Source organism: Natrix helvetica (assembly GCF_964273705.1).
Source record: "Natrix helvetica genome assembly, chromosome: Z".
Lineage (NCBI taxonomy): Eukaryota > Metazoa > Chordata > Lepidosauria > Squamata > Natricidae > Natrix > Natrix helvetica.
The window spans coordinates 50890860-50914452 of NC_138554.1; the positions used below are offsets into that span (position 1 = coordinate 50890860).

Here is a 23593-nt window from a genome sequence, read left to right on the forward strand (position 1 = left end):
CAAAATTACTTACATAATTAATCTCAGCCACATACATGAAAATAGCTTGAGGTGGCAAAGAAAAGGAACATGACATTTAAATGCTGTTTCAAAGTATCAGCCAAATTGAGAATTAATTAATTACTGTTGAAAGTCTATATATTAAGAATGCAAGAAACAAAATAGTCTACTGCAGATAGCCATAGATGCACATAAAGACATAAAATAGTAGAAAATGTTTCCATAAGAAAATGCAGATAAGCAGAATTAAGCAAATGAAGAACAAGGCAGTAAAGTGTATTGGGGTCTCTTTCAGGTACAAGGAATATTTTTCAATACAGTCTTTTAAAGAATTTTTTTTCTCATTCTAGTGCACTTGAAGACCATGATTCAAAATAGCAATTCTGTTCTCAAATAATAAGAATTCAGCCTGGAGCACATCTATGAATAATAGTTCAAGACAGCAGAGTATGGTTTCTCTACAACTCAAGAATGAGCTACAGAGCAATACAAGTGAAGTTCTACATGTGGATTAGTTATAGTAAAACTACCTTCCATGAGAGATTTTTCTCACTTACTAAGAGGAATCTCTGCACGAGAATTGAGGACACAGGGTCTTTCATACATAATATACTGTTGCATTGTCCAATACCGCTTTCTACCTGTGGTTCTCAAGTTTAAGAAATTATAATTTTGAAACTAATTGAAAATGCACCTTTTATGCACCTCACTGAATTGAATAATTTCATAAATATAAAATATTTTAAACTCTATGCCTTGTTCAGAGAGCAATAACTAGATTATCATCCTCACTGGAGCATCTCAAAACATTGCATATTGAAGAACCACCACAAACACACTGTTTTGCGCATAATTCATCTGGCAGTTACACTGACCCTTAAAAAACTTCTACCAGGTAGGTTTCCATAATTTGATAAATATTCACACAATTTATCTGGAATGTTTAACAATCCATTCAGCATTGCAAATACTTTGCATAATCTGACTTTTATTTGAATGAGTGCATGAAATTTGACCTCTGTCTTGATATTTATAACCAAAGTCCTTTTCCCTCTATGCTACTATATAATAAAAAATATTGCTTTTTATTACTTTTTTCTAATATTCCAAAAGCTAAAATGAGAATTGGGTTTATTGTTCAGTAATAATATCCAAGAGTTTGTGTATATAGAGGTCCTCATATGAATTTCTTTGTATGTAGCAAGACTTTTTTTCTGTTTGAACATGCCATGAATATATGTAACTTTTAAAAAATGGAACTATGATATGTATATGTAAAAATATTACAATTTTCACCGCACCCTGAGTTCAAACGATGACGTTACCTAACAAAAAAACCCAGCTGTTTCCATAACATTTTGAAAAAGTTCCATATGCACATTATTACAAGTGAGGTAGGCAATAGCTGAAAGAAGAAATTAATAAAAGAGAGCCAATTTTGTGTAGTGATTAAGGTGTTAGTCTAGAAATCAAGAAATTGTGAGCTCTAGTTCCTTTAGGTATAAAAACCAAAATGACTTGTCATTATCTTTTAACCCAACCCAACCCACAGGTTTGTTTTTGTGAAGAAAGTAGAACAAATATTATGTACCAGTATGTGCATTCCCATAAATAAAATGGGATAAAAACAATCAATCAAGTAAATAAATAAATAAATAAATAAATAAATAAATAAATAAATAAATAAATAAATAAATAAATAAATAAATAAATAAATAAATGTTGAAATAGACAATCTTTTGTTAGGCTTCAGAAACCACTTCAACAGATATATTTTTCACATTTATTTTTCAGACAGTATCAATTAACATAAGCGTTTTTATTGTTTTGGAAGACCAGTTAGAACAGTTTGTTATGCCTGAAACAGTGTATAACAAAGCACCACAGTAAACATTACATACATACCTAAGGCAATTTCAAACCAAATGGAGTAACAGTTACTTGTTAATTTAAAGTCATTGTAGGTCATTCCAATAGCCTTGCAAAATTTATTTTCTGACGAGACAAGTTTGTAATAATGTATGGTGCAGGGTCTCAGTACTAATGTGCAAAAATATAGCATCTCTGCCAAAAACCAGCTAAGTCTTTCCACGCACAGAAGGTGCATTAGCTTAACATCCAACCTTCTTGCTACTCAATCTATTTTTTACCTAAAGGACAGCTTACATCTAATAAAAAGAGGATTTTTTTAGTGATAAGAAAGTGCCCCTGCAAGGAAGTCTACCTCATGGTGCAAAAAGGCTCATGAACACAGGTATGCATCCATGATCCTACCCAGCAAGATATTTTAGGATTAGTGAGCTGTCATAAAGTGTTCTGTTCTTCCAAGCTGGAGAAAAAATCATCAGGGAGTTCACCAAGAAGCTGGTCCAGATCATCTACAAGGACAAAATGAGACCAAGTTTTTAACAATATATTAATCACTTGGAGCTACAGTGCTTAGAATACAGAGGACAAAGGTATAGTGAATTGCCTCCATTGCATTTTAAGTTCCCTGAGCTGATGGGAGGAGCTGCTGGCTGGGGGAGGAGGAGTCTGAAAGAGAGATACAAAGGTATCATTTTTAAAGGTGGGCAACTATATAAATAAATAGGTGCAATGTGTGGACTGATAATATGTGATTTTGCAAGCATTATCTAGCTCTGCAAAGCTTCCCTCGTTTCCATTTTAAAAGCACAGAGAAGAGTAACAAAAGACAACAGATAAGATAACCATTACTGTTTAGCATTCTATTTACCCAGGTCAGCTCTCTCAGCGGATTTGTCTACTCCACAATTTTCTGATTCTTGTAATAATGATGGACTTTCGTTTGATGCTAATACATGATGACATCTCTTCTTATTTCTCTCATATCCTTCCATATTCTTGTTATCCACAGCAGCCATTAGAATCACAGCACCTATGGGGGGATCCTGCTATAATTTTAAGACAGCATGTTAATATAACGTCTCATAGACAGCTAAGAAACTAAGTATTTGCACAATTTATTTATTCAATTTATTTGCTGCCTACCTCACTATTGGGAAACTCTAGTGGCTTACAACAATAAAAACAGGAATAAAAAGAAATGTAAACATTACAGTAGCAAAGTAGTGTAACAATAGAACAATTTACAACTTCCTCACACCATAAATGCCATCCAGTAATAGCAGGAAAAGATCAGAGATGCTCCTACCGTTAGATCATTCATCCATTCTGTATCATTCTGTTCAGAAAGATCATCTGAGGTTCATTAGCTTCAAAAATTGAAATTTGAGACCCACTATCTGCAGAACACTCAATCATAATTCGTTTTGTTTTGTTTTGTTTTTATTGGATTTATATGCCACCCTTCTCCCAAAGGACTCAGGGCGGCGTACAACATTAAAAAACACACATCCCAAAAGTTAAAAAGAAATTAAATATATATCCAAAAAAACAAATCGCATTTATAGAACAATACATTTAAAAAATGACTTAAAATTAACAGGCCAGGCCGGCTTGCTGGAAAAGCCAACTTTTTAGGGTGCGTCGGAAGGACCGGAGGTCAGGGATTATGCGAAGCTCCGGGGGCAGCTCATTCCAGAGGGAAGGCGCTCCCACAGAGAAGGCTCTCCCCCTGGGGGTCACCAGCTGACACTGTCTGGCCGACGGCACCCTGAGGAGGCCAACTCTGTGGGATCGTACTGGATGGTGGGAGGCTACTGGTGGCAGTAGGTGGTCTCGCAGGTACCCTGGGCCTAAGCCATGGAGCGCTTTAAAGGTCATAATTAATACCTTGAATCGCACCCGGAAAACAACCGGCAACCAGTGCAGGCCGCCTAAAAGGGGTGTAACATAGGAGCACCTAGGTACCCCCATGACAACCCGCGCGGCCGCATTCTGGACCAGCTGAAGCCTCCGGGTGCTCTTCAAGGGTAGCCCCATGTAGAGAGCATTGCAGTAGTCCAGGCGAGAAAGGATGAGGGCATGAGTGACTGTGCACAGAGCATCCCGATCCAGGAAGGGGCGCAACTGATGTGCCAGGCAAACCTGGTAAAAGGCCCCCCTGGTCACGGCCGTCAGGTGTTCTTCTAAACTAAGCTGCGTATCCAGGAGGACACCCAGATTGCGAGCCTTCTCTGAGGGGGCTAAAATTTCTCCCCCTATCACCAAAGATGGAACAAGGTGTACAAATCGGGATGACGGAAACCACAGCCACTCAGTCTTGGAGGGATTGAGCTTTTTTTTTTTTTTAACAAATTTTTTATTGGTTTTAAGAAAAATAATCAGGAAAAGGGATGGTGGGTAAAGTTACAAATTTTGACAGTTACATTATGCAGGAAATGGCCCTCCCCCCCCATTCTCATAACTTTCATTTATTAATACATTAAATTGTTGCTACTTAATAGTATTTTGTCAGCATATAACCTTTTACCTTCAAATAATTTCAATCATTTTATATCAAACAGATTTTTAGTTCATTTTTGTGATCTGAGTTTTCTCGATGTTGCCTCTTCTCCCCCCTCCAGCAGGGCTCCGGCACCTCCCGTGTCCTGTATGTCCCGTGTAGTGTCATCAGGTTTATCTAGGAGGACTTTGTTTTTTTCCATGAAGGCCTCAGCCTTGGAGGGATTGAGCTTGAGCCTGTTCCTCCCCATCCAGATCCGCACAGCCTCCAGGCATCGGGACATCACGTCGAGGGCATCGTTTGGGTGGTTTGGGGTAGAGATGAAAAGTTGGGTATCATCAGCATATTGATGATACCGTACCCCAAAACCTCGGATGATCTCGCCCAGCGGTTTCATATATATGTTGAACAGGAGGGGTGAGAGAACCGACCCCTGGGCACCCCACAAGTGACGCGCCTGGGGGTCGATCACTGCCCTCCAGTCAACACAAACTGTGACTGATCCGACAGGTAGGAGGAGAACCACGGTAAAACGGTGCCCCCCACTCCCAACCCCCCCAGTCGTCGCAGTAGGATACCATGGCTGCTGGTATCGAAAGCCGCCGAGAGGTCTAATAGGACCAGGACAGAGGAGCAGCCCCTGTCCCGGGCCCGCCAGAGATCATCGACCAATGCGACCAATGCCGTCTCCATGCTGCACCCGGGCCTGAAACCCGACTGAAACGGATCCAGGTAGACAGCTTTATCCAGGTACTGGGGAAGCTGACGTGCTACCACACTCTCGACAACCTTCGCTACAAAGCAAAGGTTGGAGACCGGATGATAGTTGGCTAAAGAAGCTGGGTCCAGGGAAGGCTTCTTAAGGAGGGGCCCCACCACTGCCTCCTTCAAGGCGGTGGGAAAGGACCCCTCTCTCAATGAAGCATTGGTAATTGCCTGGAGCCAGCCTCGTGTCACCTCCTGGGAAGCTGAAACTAACCAAGAGGGACACGGGTCCAGCACACAAGTGGCAGCACTGAGTCTCCCCATAATCCTGTCCATGCCTTCGGGGATCACAGGGTCAAACTCATCCCAGATTGTCTCCTCAAGATTCATCCCCGTCGGCTCGCCCGAATCTACCCAGTCAGAGTCCAAGCCTGTCCGGATCTGAGCGATTTTATCCTGCAGATACTGAACAAATTCTTCAGCCCTACCCTGCAAGGGGTCTTCCCCAGTTCCTTGGTTAAGTAAGAGAGCGGGTCACCCTAAACAGGGCGGCCGGGCGGTTATCTGCGGACGCGATAAGAGCGGGAAAATGTTGCAGCTTTGCCGCTTCTATCGCCACTAAGTAGGATTTAATATGAATTCTTACTAGTGTTCCATCAGATTCGGACCGGCTGGCCCTCCAGCCACTCTCTAGGCGTCTTTTCCGGCGTTTCATCTCCCGGAGCTCCTCGTTAAACCAGGGTGCCACCCGGGATCGACACCGGGTCAGAGGCCGCAAAGGCATAACGCGATCCAAGGCCCCAGCGACCACCCTATCCCAGGCTTCCACTAGGGCTTCGGTCGAGTTGTGAGCAAGGGATTCAGGAAAAGTCCCAAGCTCCATCAGGAACCTTTCGGGGTCCATCGGGTGCCTGGGGCGGAACAATCTAGTCGGTTCCACCTCCCTGTGGCGAGGGGTAGCGGTATGGAAGTCAAGCCTGATGAGGAAATGATCAGACCATGACAAGAGTTGAATAGAAATATCCCCTAAATCTAGATTATTCATCCACTGCCCAGAGACAAAAATCACGTTGAGCGTGTGTCCCCCATTATGGGTGGGGTCTTGAATTAACTGAGTTAGGTCCATAGCTGTCATGGAAGCCATGAACTCCCAAGCTGACTCGGATGTCTCGCCAATGGAAGGCAGATTGAAATCCCCCAGGACCATGAACCTGGGGAAATCAACCGCCAATCCAGCTAACACATCCAGCAGCTCCGGCAGGGCCAGTGAAACGTAGCAGGGAGACAGGTACGTAACAAAAAGGCCCACCTGAGCTCCAAGGCCCCACTCCACAAAGAGGGAATCACACCCGCCTATCTGAGGCACAGTGACCTCCTGAGGTCTGAGACTTTCCCTAATAACCACTGCCACCCCCTGGCCCCTCCCTGGGCTCTCGGCTGGTGAAATGCCCGGAAGCCTGGTGGGCATAGTTCGCTAAGGGGCACACACCCCTCATGGCCCAACCAGGTCTCCGTAATGCACGCCAGGTCCGCTCTACCCTCTTGTATGAGGTCGTAAATGAGGGGAGCCTTATGTACCACAGACCTGGCGTTAAGCGACACCAGCCGGCGACCAGGGTCCTGTAATCCCGAGCACCCAGGGGTGCGAGAAGGGCGATGAGGGTTGGAATGTGTGATCGCTCTTAAACAGCGAACCCACGTCCTCCGAACATCATTTGGCCCTCGGTCCCCACCATATCTGCCTTGCGCACAAACAGTAGAGATGGTGAACCCCCCAATGGAATGGCTTAATGTCTCTCCCGGAATCCCAACCCTTCCTAGCCCTCCCAACCCACGCCCATTAGTTAGCTCTGGCCTGTGCCCTGGCAGACTGCCCCCCAAGCCTGTCTGAGCCATCCGAATCAACCCCCACTCCCCCCCTTAAAATTTGGTTTAAAAGCCCCTGTAAAAAACCCTTAAGAAGTCTCTTCTTCGCATGCCACTTCTCAGGATCCCAAGATCCATCATTAAGGAAGCATCTTGATAGGTCAGAAGGCCATCCCCGGGAAAGGGGGAGTTCCCGGAGGGAATAAAGTTCTGTCGCAGTATAGCATAGAGGAGAGTGTGTCATCAACCAAACGGGATGACATCATGGGGAGATGGAACGAGGAGATGACGAGGGGTGGGAGCCGGCAGTGTTCAAGGGGGTAGCAGGAAGCTTATGTCCATCATAAAAATAGTCAGTGTTGGGGACAATATGTAAGGGCAATGGCCAGCTGTCTAAAATCGCAACAGATGCTAGCTTGCGAGGTGGTGAAGCGACCAGTGATGGTGGCAATGAGGACAGCAGCGGCAGCAGCAGCGGCAGCTGCTCCAACTTCGACTCCAAGAGCTAAGCTCCGCCCATGCCAGCCACACTCACATCCATCGCCAGAGCCGCACTCCGTTGACCCAGTCCATAATATCACAGGAGGGGGGGCAAATGGCACAGTACGGTGGCCCAGGCAATGGTGGTAATACCGGGGGGAGGCCACAATGAAGCCCCCCCCCTCCAACTGGGCCCACGCCAACTCCCGAAGCCATCTTCCGCTGGCGTTAGTATCCATGCCAGCTGCCTCAGCCCCTCCCCGCTGATCTAATTTATCATGTTCATAAGAAGGGGGGGGAGCAACCGGGATAACACCACGGCGTGGGAAGCGGCAGCTGTAGAGACCCCAGACCAGGCGTCCCGCCCCACCGCTGACCATACCCACGCCGGCAGCCGCCGACACTCTCCATTCTCCTTTCACCACTAACCGCCCCATTTTACTCATGATGTTCCGGCTATAAGGCAGGACATCGCAGCTCAAGGGTATCCCCGAGGTCCCAGGAAGTTCTCATAGCTGGACCTGGAACCAACGATGGAATAGGGTACCCCTGCAAGCCCAAGAAGGACAATCATCTCCCCGAAGCTCTCCTCAAACGCGACAGGACACCATCTTGGGCATGTGTAGTAGAATGCCCAATAATATCGCTAATGAACCTCAGATTATGCCTGTTGATCAATTTTGAATTCAAGATATTTTTTAAATGATTTGAATACTTGTAGGCCACCTTCTTCAAATTAATCTGCATTTAAACATCAAGTGATCAAGCCCTTCCCTGGGTTCCATTGATAGGGAAAGAATCACTGGTAATATAGGAGTTTGGAATAGAATAATGTATGCTTTAAAGAAGATCTAAAAAAATATTTATCATAATTATTTTTTATCCTGACTATTTTAATTCAAATGGGGAACATGCTTAATCCTCCGTCCTATTTTTAAAGCAACCCTTTGAGATGGGTTGGGTTAAGAGTGACTGGCTCAAAGTTACCCACCTATGCCTGAAGGCCTAGGACTCAGTCTTTTGCTACATTACTATACTGCACTATTATACTAAACTGGCTCTCATGGGAGCATAGTATTTTTCTGCTGTTCATTAATGAGTCACTACCACAAGTCTCAATTTAGCTCGCTTGGATTTAAATTATGTGTTCTTCTCAGTTTAGCTATCTATCCACATGAAATTTCTTGCATCTTTTCCTACAATCATATTTCTAATTTGTGTATAATTAAAATATTACTGTTTTTGTCATTATCATCACATCCTTACCTGTGGTGTCACAGTTTCACTTGTTTCCCAAATCTCTTGATATTGCTGAAGCTGATTTCCACTGCTGAAACCAGGTAAATATACTTTCACCAAGTTACTGGGTGTGACATTGAGATAATGATTGCGATGGGATGGAGAGAACACGCTCACCTGTGAAGACAGTTATCATTTCTTTTCACAATAATATGTTGCACTATTGACATGCTAATTTGTATAGACATGCTAAAGTTTGATCCCAGCAGATGAAATGTTTCCAAATCTTGCCTCTCCACTAATGCTTGAAATGATCTATGTATGTTATAGTCACCCTAACTGCATTTCTTGTTTGCATCTTAAAGAACAATAGGAAGGAAACAGCCTTGTTATATATAACTGCCAGTGGATAATCTGATTTCTGTCTATTGCATTGAAATAACAAACTAGAATTGATATATGTGTGTACAACAGGAGGGAATTAAAACATCTAGCCTAAAAATGTCAAATGGAAATGGGGGTTGAGAATATTTATATTGTATTATTCTTACTGAAGGAAGCTGTAAAAGAAATCATATTGTTTTGTTTTGTGTTTTGTCGGACTATAAATATCTGCTTTATTCTGGTTCCAGAGATTTTAGATAGACAGCAGGAAAATATACATTACAAGCCTCTTGGGCAGGAAATTGGTTTTTTTCTTTATCTTATTCTAATATGCTTCAAATTTTGCAAAACATATTGTAGCTCGACAGCACAATACCAAGAAAATATCAGTAAGTCAAGTGCAAAAATTTAACATGCAAAGATTTTACATACATATTATTACTTTTGGCATGGAAATTATCAAGGCTCATCCAGCCTTGAATTTCTTGCTTCCTTACCTGTTTTAGCAGAAGCACTGAACCAATTTTAAATTCACTTTCTTTTTCTTCCAGCAACAAACGATGTATTGTGCCCTGCATTTCACCTATTTGAGAAAAGGTGAGACAAATGACAGCAACAAAAAGAATCTATCAAAATCTAGCAGTAATTCTAATTTGTACAGAATATAGGGACTGGATTCAAGCATGTAATCTGTTATTTGCTCAAGCACAGCAGTTATTCTCAGATAAGTAGTTGAATATTTAATGCTATACATTTCTGCTTAAACTTACGGTATTGCCTGGCAATGTCACTGTTTTGAGTTTATATTGTCCAATATATTCTATAAGTATGGTTGCATAGTTAGTAATTGTATTAAGTTCTTCTAGAGAAGGCTGGATTATATATTTAGACACCCAGAGTCTTTTTGGAGTTGGGTGACTTTCTTCTTAATCTGCTAGGTTCTCTTTTTATGATAACAGTTGTGGGCAAAAGGCAGACATTCTCCCAAATGTATAGCTTACAGAGACATACTGAAATTTGGTGAACTATTATGTTATTGGACTTAAGTGCCAAAAACCACTCACATAATTCATTTGGGAAACTTGGAGATAATTTTTGTGGCTCAACTGCTTTTGATATAATTCATCTTGGTACTGAAGTACTTGGCTAATCATGCATGCATGCAATATATGCTCAAGAAAAGCTTGTCTATATTTCTTTTGTAACCATGAAAAGCATAGTAATAATGAATTTCCCGTAACTTTTATTATAATGAATCCCTAGAGAAATGTACCATTATTTTCTATGGCATAAACTTTAAGTAATCAAAAGAGCAATGGCTCTTTTGCTCGAGTATCCACAAAAACTAAGTCACTCAAAATGATGCCGGTAAAAGACGTGACTGTACATGACACAAGCACCCAGGTAAGTTACAAGGGAAAGTATTATCTCAACAGCCTAGTAGGGTTGAACTCTTTTTATCCTTACCAGTAGGGTCCTTGAACTCAGCACCTGCATCGACATTAGTCCTCATTAATGACTTAATCATTACCGCCATGTTTGGAACCTTGTTCTTTGGGAGTTGCTTCAGAGCTGCCTGAATGGAAGAAACCAAGGAAGGAAGAGAATTCATTCAATTGTAAGAAAAAAATGTCTCCCATTAAGAAGTTGACAAAGGAAATCGATTGAGATGGAGTATCACATTTTTCAGAGTATAGGACGCACTGGAGTATAAGACGCACCAAGATTTTGAAGAGGCAAATTTAAAAAAAAAAGTTTTTGCACTCTGCAGATCTCCCAAAATGTCCCATTTTTTGCAAAAACAGACCCCTTTTTGTGTCAAAAAAATGGCATGCATAGCCTTTAGTAGGCTTATGGAGTGCTCCTGGGGGATGGGGTGGTGGTGGCAAAAATTGGCCCATTTTTCCCCTCCCCAGCCCGCAGGATCACTCTGAGAGCCTCCTAAAGGCTATGCACGGCCATTTTGGTGAAGAGGCGGGGCTTCGGGAGGCAAAAAATGCTGTATTCAGTGTATGATGCATCCAGATTTTCACCCTCTTTTTTGAGGGAAAAAGGTGCGTCTTATACTCCGAAAAATATATAGCTTATTTTCTATCCTTCATAGAAGACACACAGGACATAATATAGAGGGCTAAAGAAAATTACTTGGAGAATATCCCCCCCCCCCCATTATTTTTAAATAGTTAGCTTAGAATTATAATAATAATAATAATAATAATAATAATAATAATAATAATAATAATAATAATAATAATAATAATAATAATAATAAGCTTTTATTTCTAGACCGCACCCTTTCCTAAGCAGGACTCGGGGCGGTGTACAGTCATTATTAAAACTATATACAAATACATAGACATAGACATAGACGTAGATGGAGGAGGTAGAAAATATACTGTACAATATTTAGTTAAAATACAAATAAAATTAAAATTCCCTTAAAAAATTCCCAATAAAATGTTTGCCAGGAGGTGGAAGATGGAGCTATAAATTGGCTAAGCCAGCTAATTGGAACAGGTGGGTCTTGAGCTTCTGTCGGAAGGAGTGGAGGTCGTTAGTAGTTCTAATATCGGGGGGGAGGTCATTCCAGAGGGTTGGGCCCATTACAGAGAAGGCTCTACTCCTAGGCGTCACCCGCTGGCACTGCTTGGCGGATGGCACCTGGAGGAGTCCCTCCCTGTGAGAGCGGATAGGTCGTAGAGATGTGTGAGGTGAGATGCGGTCCCGCAGGTAACTAGATCCCATGCCATGGAGCGCTTTGAAGATAGTAACCAACACCATGAAACGCACCCGAAAAACCACAGGCAGCCAGTGCAGCACGCGCAGGAATGGTGTTATATGGAAGTATCTTGTTCCTCCCATGATAACCCGCGCGGCCGCATTCTGAACTAGCTGTAGTCTTCGGGTGCATCTCAAGGGGAGCCCCATGTAGAGAGCATTGCAGTAGTCCAGGCGAGACGTCACCAGCGCATGAGTGACTGTGCGTAGGGCGTCCCGATCCAATAGGGGGCGCAATTGGCGCACCAGGCGAACCTGGTGGAACACCCCCCTCGCCACGGCTGTCAGATGGTCATCCATCGACAGCCGGGCATCAAGGAGGACGCCCAGATTGCACGCCCGTTCCACGGGGGGCAGGAATTCGCCCCCTATGGCCAGCGATGGCGTCCACTGGTTAAATCGGGGCGCCGGTAGCCACAGCCACTCAGTCTTGGAAGGGTTGAGTTTAAGTCTGTTGTCCCCCATCCAGACCCGGACGGCTTCCAAACACCGGGACAACATTTCGACGGCCTCGTTGGGGTGGTTTGGGGTGGAAATGTACAGCTGTGTATCATCAGCGTACAGATGGTATCCAACCCCAAAACCACGGATGATCTCACCCAGCGGCTTCATGTATGTGTTGAACAGGAGGGGCGAGAGGACCGAACGCTGCGGCACCCCACAAGTGAGTGGCCTCAGGGTCGACCTCTGCTCCCCTGCCAACACACACTGCGTCCGGTCGGAGAGGTAGGAGCGGAACGACTGCAAAACGGTGCCCCTACGCCCACCTCTTCCAGCCGGCGCAATAAGATACCATGGTCGATGGTATCGACAGCCGCTGATAGATCTAATAGGACCAGGATAGAGGAACAACCCCTATCTCTGGCCCTCCATAGATCATCTACCAACGCGACCAAGGCCGTCTCCATGCTGTGACCGGGTCGAAAGCCGGACTGGCGCGGGTCTAGATAGTCTGCTTCCTCCAGGTGACGTAGGAACTGTTGCGCCACCACTCTCTCTACAACCTTCGCTAAAAAGGGAAGGTTGGAGACAGGACGGTAATTAGCTAGTTCCTCCGGATCCAGGGAAGGCCTCTTGAGCAGGGGCCTCACCACCGCCTCTTTCAAGGCGGCCAGCAAGGGAGGCCGGCAATTAATTAAATAATCTTCTAAGGGAGAATTTTAGGGTCGGTCTCTTTGCAAGAATGGAGGAGAAAAATATTTTGGAAGAGCTTTAAATGTATGGCTGTGGTAATACTGCATCATCTCCTATTCCAGTGATGGCGAACCTATGGCACGCGTGCCACAAGTGGCATGCGGAGCCATTTGTCAGGGCACGCGAGGCGCTGCCCTGTCAGCTGGCCAGCGCGCATCCGCGTACTGGCCAGCTGAGTTAACCTTTTTAAAAGCCATTTTTCGCTTTCCCCAGGCTCCAGAGGCTTTATAGGAGCCTGGGGAGGGTGAAAAGAGCCTCCCCCGCCCCCCCGGAGGCCCTCCGGAGGCGTCAGGGACTGTCCAGAGGCTTCCCTGAAGCCTTCGGAACGCTTAAAACCACCCTCCGAGCAAACCGAAAGTGACTTCCGGGTTGCTCGGAGGGTCATTTTAAGCGTTCTGAAGGCTTCAGGGACCGTCCGGAGGCTTCCCTGACGCCTTCGGAACGCTTAAAACCACCTTCGGAACGCTTAAAAGCACCCTCTGAGCAAACCGAAAGTGACGTCCGGGTTGCTCGGAGGATGGTTTTAAGCGTTCCGAAGGCTTCAGGGACCGTCCGGAGGCTTCCCTGATGCCTTCGGAGTGCTTAAAATGACCCTCCGAGCAAACCGGAAGTCACTTCCAGTTTGCTCGGAGGGTGGTTTTATGTGTTCCGAAGGCTTCAGGGAAGCCTCCGGACGGTCCCTGAAGCCTCCGGAGGGCCTCCCGGGGGGGAGGGAAGCTCTTTTCGCCCTCCCCAGGCTCCTATAAAGCCTCTGGAGCCTGGGGAGGGCGAAAAAAGCATGTAAAATTAGGGGGGGTCGCGCGTTGTGCGCGCATGCGCAGTTTGGGGGGTTGCGTGTTGCATTATGGGCGCGGCACGCCCGCAAATGACCCCCCTGCGCTCCCCCACACTTGTGGCACACGAGCCAAAAAAGGTTCGCCATCGCTGTCCTATTCTTTGACTATTCATTATTTAACAAAGTAGCCATTTAAAAATATATATCTGTTCCTTGCAATTGACATAGAATTTTCAAACCGAAACTAATTCAAATTTCACCCCTTACCTTACGAAGTACCATAGAAATGCTGTACATCTGAAGAAAACAGGATGGATCTCCTTCATCCAAATCAAATTCATTTTTCATGGCAACCCATGGACCTCTTTCAAATTCTTCTTCTATTGTTTGCTGGGAAATAGACATTTCCTGAAGGAATAGCAGAGAATCCCAGATAAAGATTTACCTCAAACCCACTGCAGAGCAACATATTCATCTTAGAAATGTATTATTTATTTTGGTGATACATTAACCAGTTATATATCTGAAACACTGATTCATCTTTCTATGTATTCACCTTTCCTCTAGCTTTAATTATGTCAAGCATTTAGAAAATAAATAATAATGTATACAAAATGTATTTATAGATAATCTTCAACTTACTACCACAATTGAGCCCAATATTTCCATTGCTAAGCAGGACAGTTATTGAGTTGTGCCCCATTTGTGCTGCAGTTGTTAAGTGAATCTGGCTTCCCAACTGACTTACTGGAAAACAGTCAGGAAGGTTACAAATGGTGATCACATGACCCCTGGACAGTACAATTGTCATAAATACATGCTAGCTGCCAAATACCAGAATTTTGATCATGTGAAAGTGGCAATGGTCGTGTGAAAACTGGTCATAAATTACTTTTTTCAGTACCACTGTAACTTCAAACTGTAACTAAATGAGTGATTGTTACGTCGAGCACTACCTGTAAAGTTATAATTCAAGAATTACAGCTGAACAATTGAAAATATTATCACATTTGCTCTAGCTCCAAAAGTGGTAAAGTTGAATTTGATTATCCATGAGGTGAAAGGTATTCTTCCATAGATTTTCTCTATTGTTAATGACTTTCCAGGATTACAACAGTCACATTGGAGAGCTCATTCAGTTCAACATCCTAAAAATAAGCTTAACATTTTTAGCTTTTAGTTTGCGGAGATTATAAGCTTATTATCTCCACAAACAATAGAACCAAATTATCCTGCATGGACAAATTTTCAAGAGGGTTTCTTTATCTACAGGATCACATGACACATTTAGTGTCTATTTTTAATAGTTAGGGATGGGACACTAAATTAATTTAGATGTGGGACGTGGGATGAAGAGCCTTAGCCCAAACTCATGGACCCAATAAAAATCCCCTTACTCCAAGATGCAGCTGCTAGCTATAAGAAGGGGAAAAGACGTACTCCGATAGGCTCATTTTAAAGACTAACAAGCAGATTGGAGGCAGCATGATTTTCTGCTAATAAGCTTAGTATCTTAAGTCTAGCCAATATAAAATTTTCAAAGACAAAATGAAATTACCTCAGTTCGTAATTTTGCTACAGCTCCGTGAGTTGGCATCTGGGGAGTTGCAATAAGAATCTCATCCAGGTTTTTCCCATTAGGCTTTTTAAATAAAGAGGAAAAAATGTAAAACATGTACATCACCTATGGATATTTTAAAAAAGCCCTCATTCTTTATTGCTTAAATAGAAGCAGGGATTTCTTAGGATACTTAAAGAGGTACACTGGAGAAATTCTGTGTTTCAAGTCATCCTACATATAGAAGCTGAAGGTATTAAAGAATGCTAAAATTATTAGATCTAACAGACACACAAGAGAAAGCTCCTCAAGAGAATAATGTTTGCAATAAAGGCTAAGGTGTTTACTAGGGCAGCATAGGCATCAGTTCAGTTAGAGTAATTTTAAGTCACAAAATATTTTGGAACAGAGTAGCTAAATAGAATTTTATTAGTATTCTAATTTGGCCTTGTGTGCCATTCTGAATATTTACATATTAGGAAGATTACTCCTGGCATCCTAAACAGCAGACTAAATCCATCCAGACCTCAATAATCTCCAATATGAAGACAACTCACCCAACTATCTTTTTGGAGTAAAGACAGCAGATGACAGCTTTTATTCCTTTTTATGGTTGATAGCTATTATAGATTTTTATCAAAGTATGGCTGGAATAAATATTTTATTTTATATAAGTAGTTTAAAGTATTTTAGAAAGGTTTTTCCCTATGTTTTTACATATAGACTTAGTCTCTTGAGTGTTCTCTTACTTGTTGAGGCAGAATGCCTGCTGGTCCTGGGAAGCGACGAGTCTTAGTTCGCAAAGAAACATGAGCCATTGACTGAGGTGTCTTGCTGGCTGCTGTGACCAAACGGACAAGATGATTGGTGAGAACAGGCGTCTGAGGCTTTCCAGAACCTGCAACTAAACTTGGGGCTTTAGGGATGACAGGAGGGATTCCCACAGTTGCCACTGGAGGACCATATGTGATATGGAGTTGACCACCATTATTGAGCATTCTAGAGTCAGAGCAGCTGGGGCTAAATATGCGTGATTTGGGCAGCCTTGAAGGAGTACTTGTTGTAATAAAGGGAGAACAGGGTCTAATCAGTGGCAAGGAAGGACTGCTGCACTCAGAAGTGGATTTATCCAAAGATGATTGAACAGGCTTTATCATCTGAATACTGGAATTTGAAAGGGAGACAATACTGTTGCTCATCCCTAAGTTAGCCTGGGGAAAAACAGAATCCATGGAGGTAGGCCTCAGATTTGACTCTGAAGAAACTCCCATTGGTTGTAGATGGCTGACGACCTCATCAACAAATTCTTTTCGAATTTTTGTCATTTGTGAAGTATCCAATCCAACAGGATTCATTGGCGTCATTGTGTTTGTGACTTGTCGTTTCTTGATTGTTTCTAAGTCATTGTCTCTCATCTGCTTCTCGGAACCACAGTCAGATCTGAAAGACTCTGGATACATACTAGATTCTTCTAAATCCATGCATGCAGCCAATACAAGTTCATTGTCAATATCATCCCTGGGAGAAGTCCCAGAGGTAAATATAGCTGGAGGCCTGTTCACAAATTTAAATCTCTTGCCTGAAGTGCTACCTGATTCACACTTGGCTAATAAGCCTGTTGGATCCTTTTGAACCTTGAAGTTGCTTATCTGGGGAAGCATATGGTTGTTTTTGGTTTCAGTAGTGCAGCTACCATCTCCAAATTGAAGTCTGGAGCAGTTTTGTACCTGTGAAATAGGGGGCATAGTCTCTGAAAAGCTACGGGTGCCTGGATCCTTGACTGGCATGAAGGCATTGCCAGGAGCTCTTAACCCTGCAGAAAGTGGTCTCAGACCTCTTAAATTAGCAGAAGTTGTGTCTAGAGTCTGCTTCTCTACATCACTCACAGCCATCAAGAAATCCTATGTGGGGGAAAAAGAAGATAAGCCATGCCATGAAAAGTGATATTTCAGTTGTTTACATAGATTCTGAAAGTGTTGCTTGGGGATTTCAAGTTCTCAGAAGTAAGCAATGATTGAACAGTGATATTTCATTTGAGATTTTGTGGCTAATCTATATTAGGCCTTCTTTATCAAATTAAACCTCTTGTTTCTTCTATTTCAATGGTCTGGCTTCATCATCTACTTTCAAATTATGATTCAGAAGTGATCCCTTACCTCATCTTCAAATTCAGCCTCCACAGAAAACAACTTTTGGAGCTTGCATGCCTGTAAGAGCAATTTGATAATTTTCAAGGTTAACTCTAAAGGCGTTTCTCACAGCAATATTTTTATTTTTACTTCAAAACATTCTTTATCAGAAGTTATAATGAAGCTGTACTTCCTGTGTTATCAATACTACAAGCTGAAATTGCTAAATAATTAGGGGATGCTAAAAATACTGTTTGCTTCCTAGGGACTTAATAATCATAGTTAAAAACAGAATACTATATCTAGCAACACGGTTTTTTTTTTAAAGGAAAATCAAATGTCTCTTAAATCAAAGGAACTAAAAAAGAAATTGCTTTTTAGATAATTTTAAAGACAAGGAAAGACTTCTCTACCAAACTTCATAATTCAGCTAATCAATAGTATCCAAAATGAGAATTTTTGTATTCTTAAAATAAATTCTAATTGTACAGAATTCTAATTTTAAAATGCAGGAATTTCTCTTCATTTTAAAAGTCTATAGGGATTCTCAGTCATCCAGGTCATGGTTGTACCAAAAGTGCTTTTTCAGGAGGCAACGTCCTTGTTTTTTCTTTGAAGACCTTTCGCTTCTCATCCAAGAAACTTCCTCAGCTCTGATTGGATGGTGGGGAAGGGAAGGATTTATATTCCTTGCAGACAGCTATAAAAAGAATGTGCATTATTTTAGAGAGTCTTTGAACCACTTGGAGTTTATCTGTGTCCTCACGGTCACCTGAGTAGTGCAAATGGATGTAGAGCCTTCTTGACTTCAGGATGTTTTCTGCCCTATGTCCCTTCACTCTTGGGTCTTCAACAGTCCTTCCATTCCCCACCATCCAGTAAAGGCTGAAGAAGCTTCTTGGAAGAGAAGCGAATCATCTCCAAAACAAAAACTCCAAGTCTAGTTGCCTCTTGGAAAAGCACCTTTGGATTTTCTTCATTGTACCTTTCCATAGACTCCATACTTTACTTGCATTCACAGACCTGGCAACAGATGTGAGTTGAATTATCCAAATAAATATAACTTATAGATTTTAAAAGTAATCATTATTTTTATGCTCAGATACTTTGTATTGCATGAAGCTTTTGGACCTGACAATAAACAATCAATATCCTTTGACGTTACTTATTCAGTGCAAAATAAACACCATTAAGTTATTTTAGTGAGGTTCATGAAATATCACTTAAAAGTAATGTAGTGAAACCATAATATTTTGACATATGAAATATTAGCAGAATAGTCTAATCAATTTCCATATAACATATCTTGGTTATTTAAAGGGATATATATATATATATACACACATATAGATGACATCATCATCGTTAAATGTATTTGCTACCTAACTAAGTGATTCTTAGCAGTTTACAAATTATTTCAAACATGATAATAAAAACTTCAAGAAGTAGTTATGGAACAAATTGAGTAGGAACCAATATGAATTGAAAAGATTGTGCGTCTGAACAAAACAAACACCTTTTATATCATTCTATCAGCATAATTTGCTGCCTTCTGCTTTTCTCAATTGTTCTCTATCTTTGCCTCTGAGTCTTATTATATGCATTCTAGAGTGTGTGTGCGGGGGGGAGGGGATAACACCAAAATTGGTTTTTGTTTTATTTATTTGTTATTTGCTTCATTTATTTCATAATGTTATTCAATATGCCAATCTGAAAAAGATAATTGTCTCTTAATTGGCTACAGCACCTTTAGCTACAGTAACTGTGACATCTCTGTAACTGGTGATCTCTCATATTATTAAAAATTGGATTATTCCTCCCTTGTGAACTGCCTTGAAAACTGCGACATATCTGAGGGTTTCTAACAATTGTTCATTGTAGTCCTGCTACATTTCTATGGAATTAAAGCCAGTGCTTCCCTGGCAAAATGATCCAAACCCATTACCTAACCATAATAGGAACATTTAAATAAATACTTTCTGAGAAGCAGTTAAAATAGACTTCCTTGACAAGTGGATTTTTAAAATAATGGGAAGTAGTGAGTTAAATGCTAAATTTCAAGTCAGCCATTTCAAAACAATGAATTTGTTCGCATTCATACATGTTCTTGCAGATTTGTTTATATTTTTCAGATCAATGATTCATTTGTGATTCTGCTGATTGGTAATGTCCTAATATTCTTCTAGTGCAGGGGTGTCAAACTCAAGGCCTGCGGGATGGAGCCAGCCTGTGGATCTGGCCCCCAGGGCTTCTCTGGAAATTGAAAGGCCCGGCCCGGCCCGCGGTGCCTCTGCCAGCAAAAATGGGAGCTTGGGAGGGCCGCATGCAGTTCTCCTAGGCTCCATTATTGGCCATGTTGGCCTTCCTGAGCTCCATATTCACTGAAAGAGCGCTGCAGGAGAATGCCCCCAGTCCTGCTTGGCCCACCACAGGTGCCCTTGACACAAGTGACATCCAGCTGGCCATGCCCAACCCAGCCATGCCCCCCCCCCAGTTAAATATTGATGCAGACCTCAATGAAATTGAGTTTGACACTACTGTTCTAGAGCTTTGTTTCTTAAACGTTTTTTCTCTCAGACCTTTCTAAGTTTAAAAAATAGAGAGGGCCTCACAGACCTTCTATTTTTATTATTATATTTATCAATATTTACCATATTAAAAATAAAACTGACACATTCCACTTCTCATAATAGTTTGATGGAATTTTAATATTGCATTGTTTTTCAAATTGGCAAATAATTTGATTTCATTGATCCCTGAAAGGGTCTTGGGGGAAACCCCTATGGTTCTAGGACATTTATGATATACTGTACCATTTGCTTACTTAGTTTGTATTCTTACCTTTGACAAACATGTCTTCATCATCATCATCATCATAACATAAGACAGCAAACATATCCAACAGACCCTCCTCCTTCTATATTCCCCACAACAATAACCCTATGAGTTTAGCTGGACTGAGAGTGACTGACCAGTCATCCAACTGGTTTTCATGGCTAAAGCAGGACTTGAATTTACAATCTCCTGCTTTCTAGCCTGGTGCTTCAATCATTAGACCTCGACCACTAGACCAAATTATTCTATTTTACCAGAAACCCTACCTTTATCCAATGTTTTTCTGATAATGTAATGATAAATACTCACTTTAAGCAAGGCAAGGAATCCTGCAAATTGCTCAATGTTTTTGAGGGGGGGGGGGAACTTCCTGGACAATTTTATACCCAAGCTCTAAGAATTATTTTAACAGAGTGGCCAATCTTAGAAAGATTCTCTATTTTCTTTTTTTTCCAATTCCATTGTCCAAAATAGGTATATGCTTCCAGAATCGTATGCTGAGGTTTCATTGCAATGAAGGTAACCAAAGATTTATTCAAAGCAAGGTTGATCCAAATCAACCGTATTTAATCTAGTACAGTACTGTACTCACACAATTAGCCCTTGATATTGAATTAATTGAATTGATTAAACTGGAATATGACCCTTTCTCATTGGCATGTCCATAACTATGAAATAAAAGCACCCGACCATAGGGGAAATGACCAGCACAAAAATAAATATGAATAAATAATAAAACGTTGGTGTTATTCGTACAGCAACTACTCCTTGAACAGGGGAGGTTTATATGTAGCTTATATAACAGTCAGGAGCAACAGTATCCAAGCTTGCATAAAATAAAATTAAAAGAATAGATTTTCACAGAACCGTAAAAGTAGTCGACCTAAACATGTCATAAAATGATACGCCATGAAACAGCAGTCAGCGTATCCCTTCTGGAAAAGCAAACCACAGTCCCAATGAAAAAGGATAGAATTCATTTGAATTTTATAAGGCCTTCATATATTACGGGCATAGCCTTCACTTTATTGCTCAGTCTCTGCCCATCTACTCAAAAAACTTTCATGGTTACCATTGCCCAAAAAGATACCAAAGACAATGGAAAATTTTAAAATATTCTTAGTTTTATGTAGTTACTATTTTGAGAATCATTGTGCCTTTTGTGGCCACAAAGTTCAATATTAAATATTCAAAATCAGGAGAAAATCCCTTGAAACTTCTAGGCATTTTGTTTCAAACAATATCAACCAGCATGACTGATAGAAGAGATTTGCAGCTGCACTTCAAAAATTTTCCAAGAGACTGTTTAGCCCAATTCTAAACCAATAAATAACAAGCCTATCTTAATACACACCAAAACTTACTTTTCATACTGCCTTATATCTCTACTTAACACACACACACACATTCTCTAGGGGCAAATTAAAATTTTAAATTCAAATGCTTATTGTTTCTACGTTTACCGTTGGGTTTTGTACCCTTTGACCTTATAACAGAAAAAATCCCACCTGGGGGATTTTTCCTCGTTGGCCACAGAGCTTCTTCGGTTTCTTTGCACGGAAACCAATGGCACCGTCTAGCTCATAGACACTCAGTCATTCTCTATATTTAATTCCTCCCCCCACAAGTTACGCCGGTCCTTCTTTACCATCGCAGAGTAAAAGCTCCAACGTTACTATCGGGGAAAAAGGAAACGAAGAGCGAGCCTTAACGCCCGAAAGGCAGCCCCGCCATCGCCTTAAACGCCGCAGTAGCGAACATTCGAATTATCCATCCTCCGCCGACGAAATGCGTGACGTCCGTTTTTCCTCATTACGCCTGCGCGGCAGGGCTTCATTTCCTGAAGTCCTGCCTCCTTTTTCTAATAGTTATCCTTTGGTTGCGCAACCATAAACAAGATCCTAAGTTGTGAGACCACCTAAGTGGCAACGCGTGTTTGGCTCGTGATAAAGCCCAAATGATCCATTCATTTTCAGTGGCACGCATTTAGCTTCCTCCTCCCACTCAGAAGGTAGTTTCTATGTTTTGGAAAAGTTCGTGTGCACAAAACATATATCACTAAACTTAATTGAATCCAGTCTTATCATTAAATGAAAACTAATTAGATGAGATGCTGAATACTACTTTGCCGATCCTCAGAATTGTGCAGCCTGCATATGGTTTCTATATACTGAATTTTTTAACACACACTATCTTACATGCTAATCAGCATTAGTACAATCCTATTTTTTTCCTTCCTTTACTATATGGCAATATTCTTTCAACGTCCCAATAGAGTTACTCTGAACTCAAAAACAAATTAACTATGAATTATCTGTATTGCAAAGAGAAAATGTAATTGTTCCAACATAACCACATTTGTAAGTTTAAAGGCTTGGCATCACTGTCTGCTAACTTTAAATGCTTATGATTTTATTAAGTAACTACATTATCAATAGGTGGCAGCATTTAGCTGACATTGACTGGCCCTGAAAAAAGATGTGGGAAAGAGTTACTGGTATATTTTAAATTAAGGAATTTTTTTAAAAATGAAAAAAGCAAATAGGAAATCACTTCCCTGTTTATTTTTTACCAAGGAAGTACATGGATATGTCCATGTCAAGGAGGGAAGTAAGGGGTAACACAAGGTTCCCTCTTAGGCCCAGTACTCTTCAATATCTTCATTAATGACTTAGATAAGGGAATAGAAGGGGAACTCATCAAATTTGCAGATGAAACTAAGCTGGCAGGAACAGCTAAAAACCCAGAAGACAAAATCAGGATCCCAAAAAATCTTGAAAGACTTGAACAATGGATCCTATCCCCCCCCCCAAAAAAATAGTGTGTAGAAAAGCAAGGTTTTACACTTAGGCAGGAAAAATCAAAGATAGAAGTACAGATTAGGTGAAACCTGGCTTGAAAACACTAACTGTGAGAGGGACCTTGGAGTCCTAGTGGATGATCATTTAAACATGAGCCAGCAGTATGCTGCAGCAGCCAAAAAAGCTAAAATAATATTTGGTTGTATAAACAGAAGCATAGAATCAAAATCACATGAAGTAATACCACCACTTTATAAATCCTTAATAAACCCACATCTGGAATACTGCATCCAGTGTTGGTCCCCACATCACAAAAAAGATGTTGAGTCTGGAAAAAGTGCAAAGAAGAGCAACTAAGATGATTAAAGGCCTGGAGACTAAAACATATGAAGAACAATTGCAGGGTTTGGGTTTGGCTAATCTAGAGAAAAGAAGGACTAGGAGGGACATTCCAGGATTTGAGAGGTTGCACAAAGAGGA

General features: G+C 41.6%; 1 protein-coding gene across 2 annotated transcripts; it reads right to left on the reverse strand.

The window, feature by feature from the left end:
• Positions 1-1761: 1761 nt before the first annotated feature.
• On the reverse strand, positions 1762-22137 carry HROB (homologous recombination factor with OB-fold). 2 transcript variants are annotated; one of them, XM_081971188.1, is made up of 10 exons: positions 21961-22137; positions 17505-17555; positions 16098-17249; positions 15349-15432; positions 14058-14198; positions 10511-10619; positions 9541-9626; positions 8687-8836; positions 2738-2915; positions 1762-2378 (listed from the first exon to the last, which is right to left on the reverse strand). In XM_081971188.1, exons 1-10 carry the CDS (start codon positions 21961-21963, stop codon positions 2305-2307), a joined length of 2028 nt encoding a protein of 675 aa, XP_081827314.1. In that variant the 5' UTR covers positions 21964-22137; the 3' UTR covers positions 1762-2304. The 2 variants fall into 2 exon arrangements, with proteins under 2 accessions (XP_081827314.1, XP_081827315.1); XM_081971189.1 differs by lacking the exon at positions 21961-22137 and adding an exon at positions 21821-21910.
• Positions 22138-23593: the final 1456 nt, after the last annotated feature.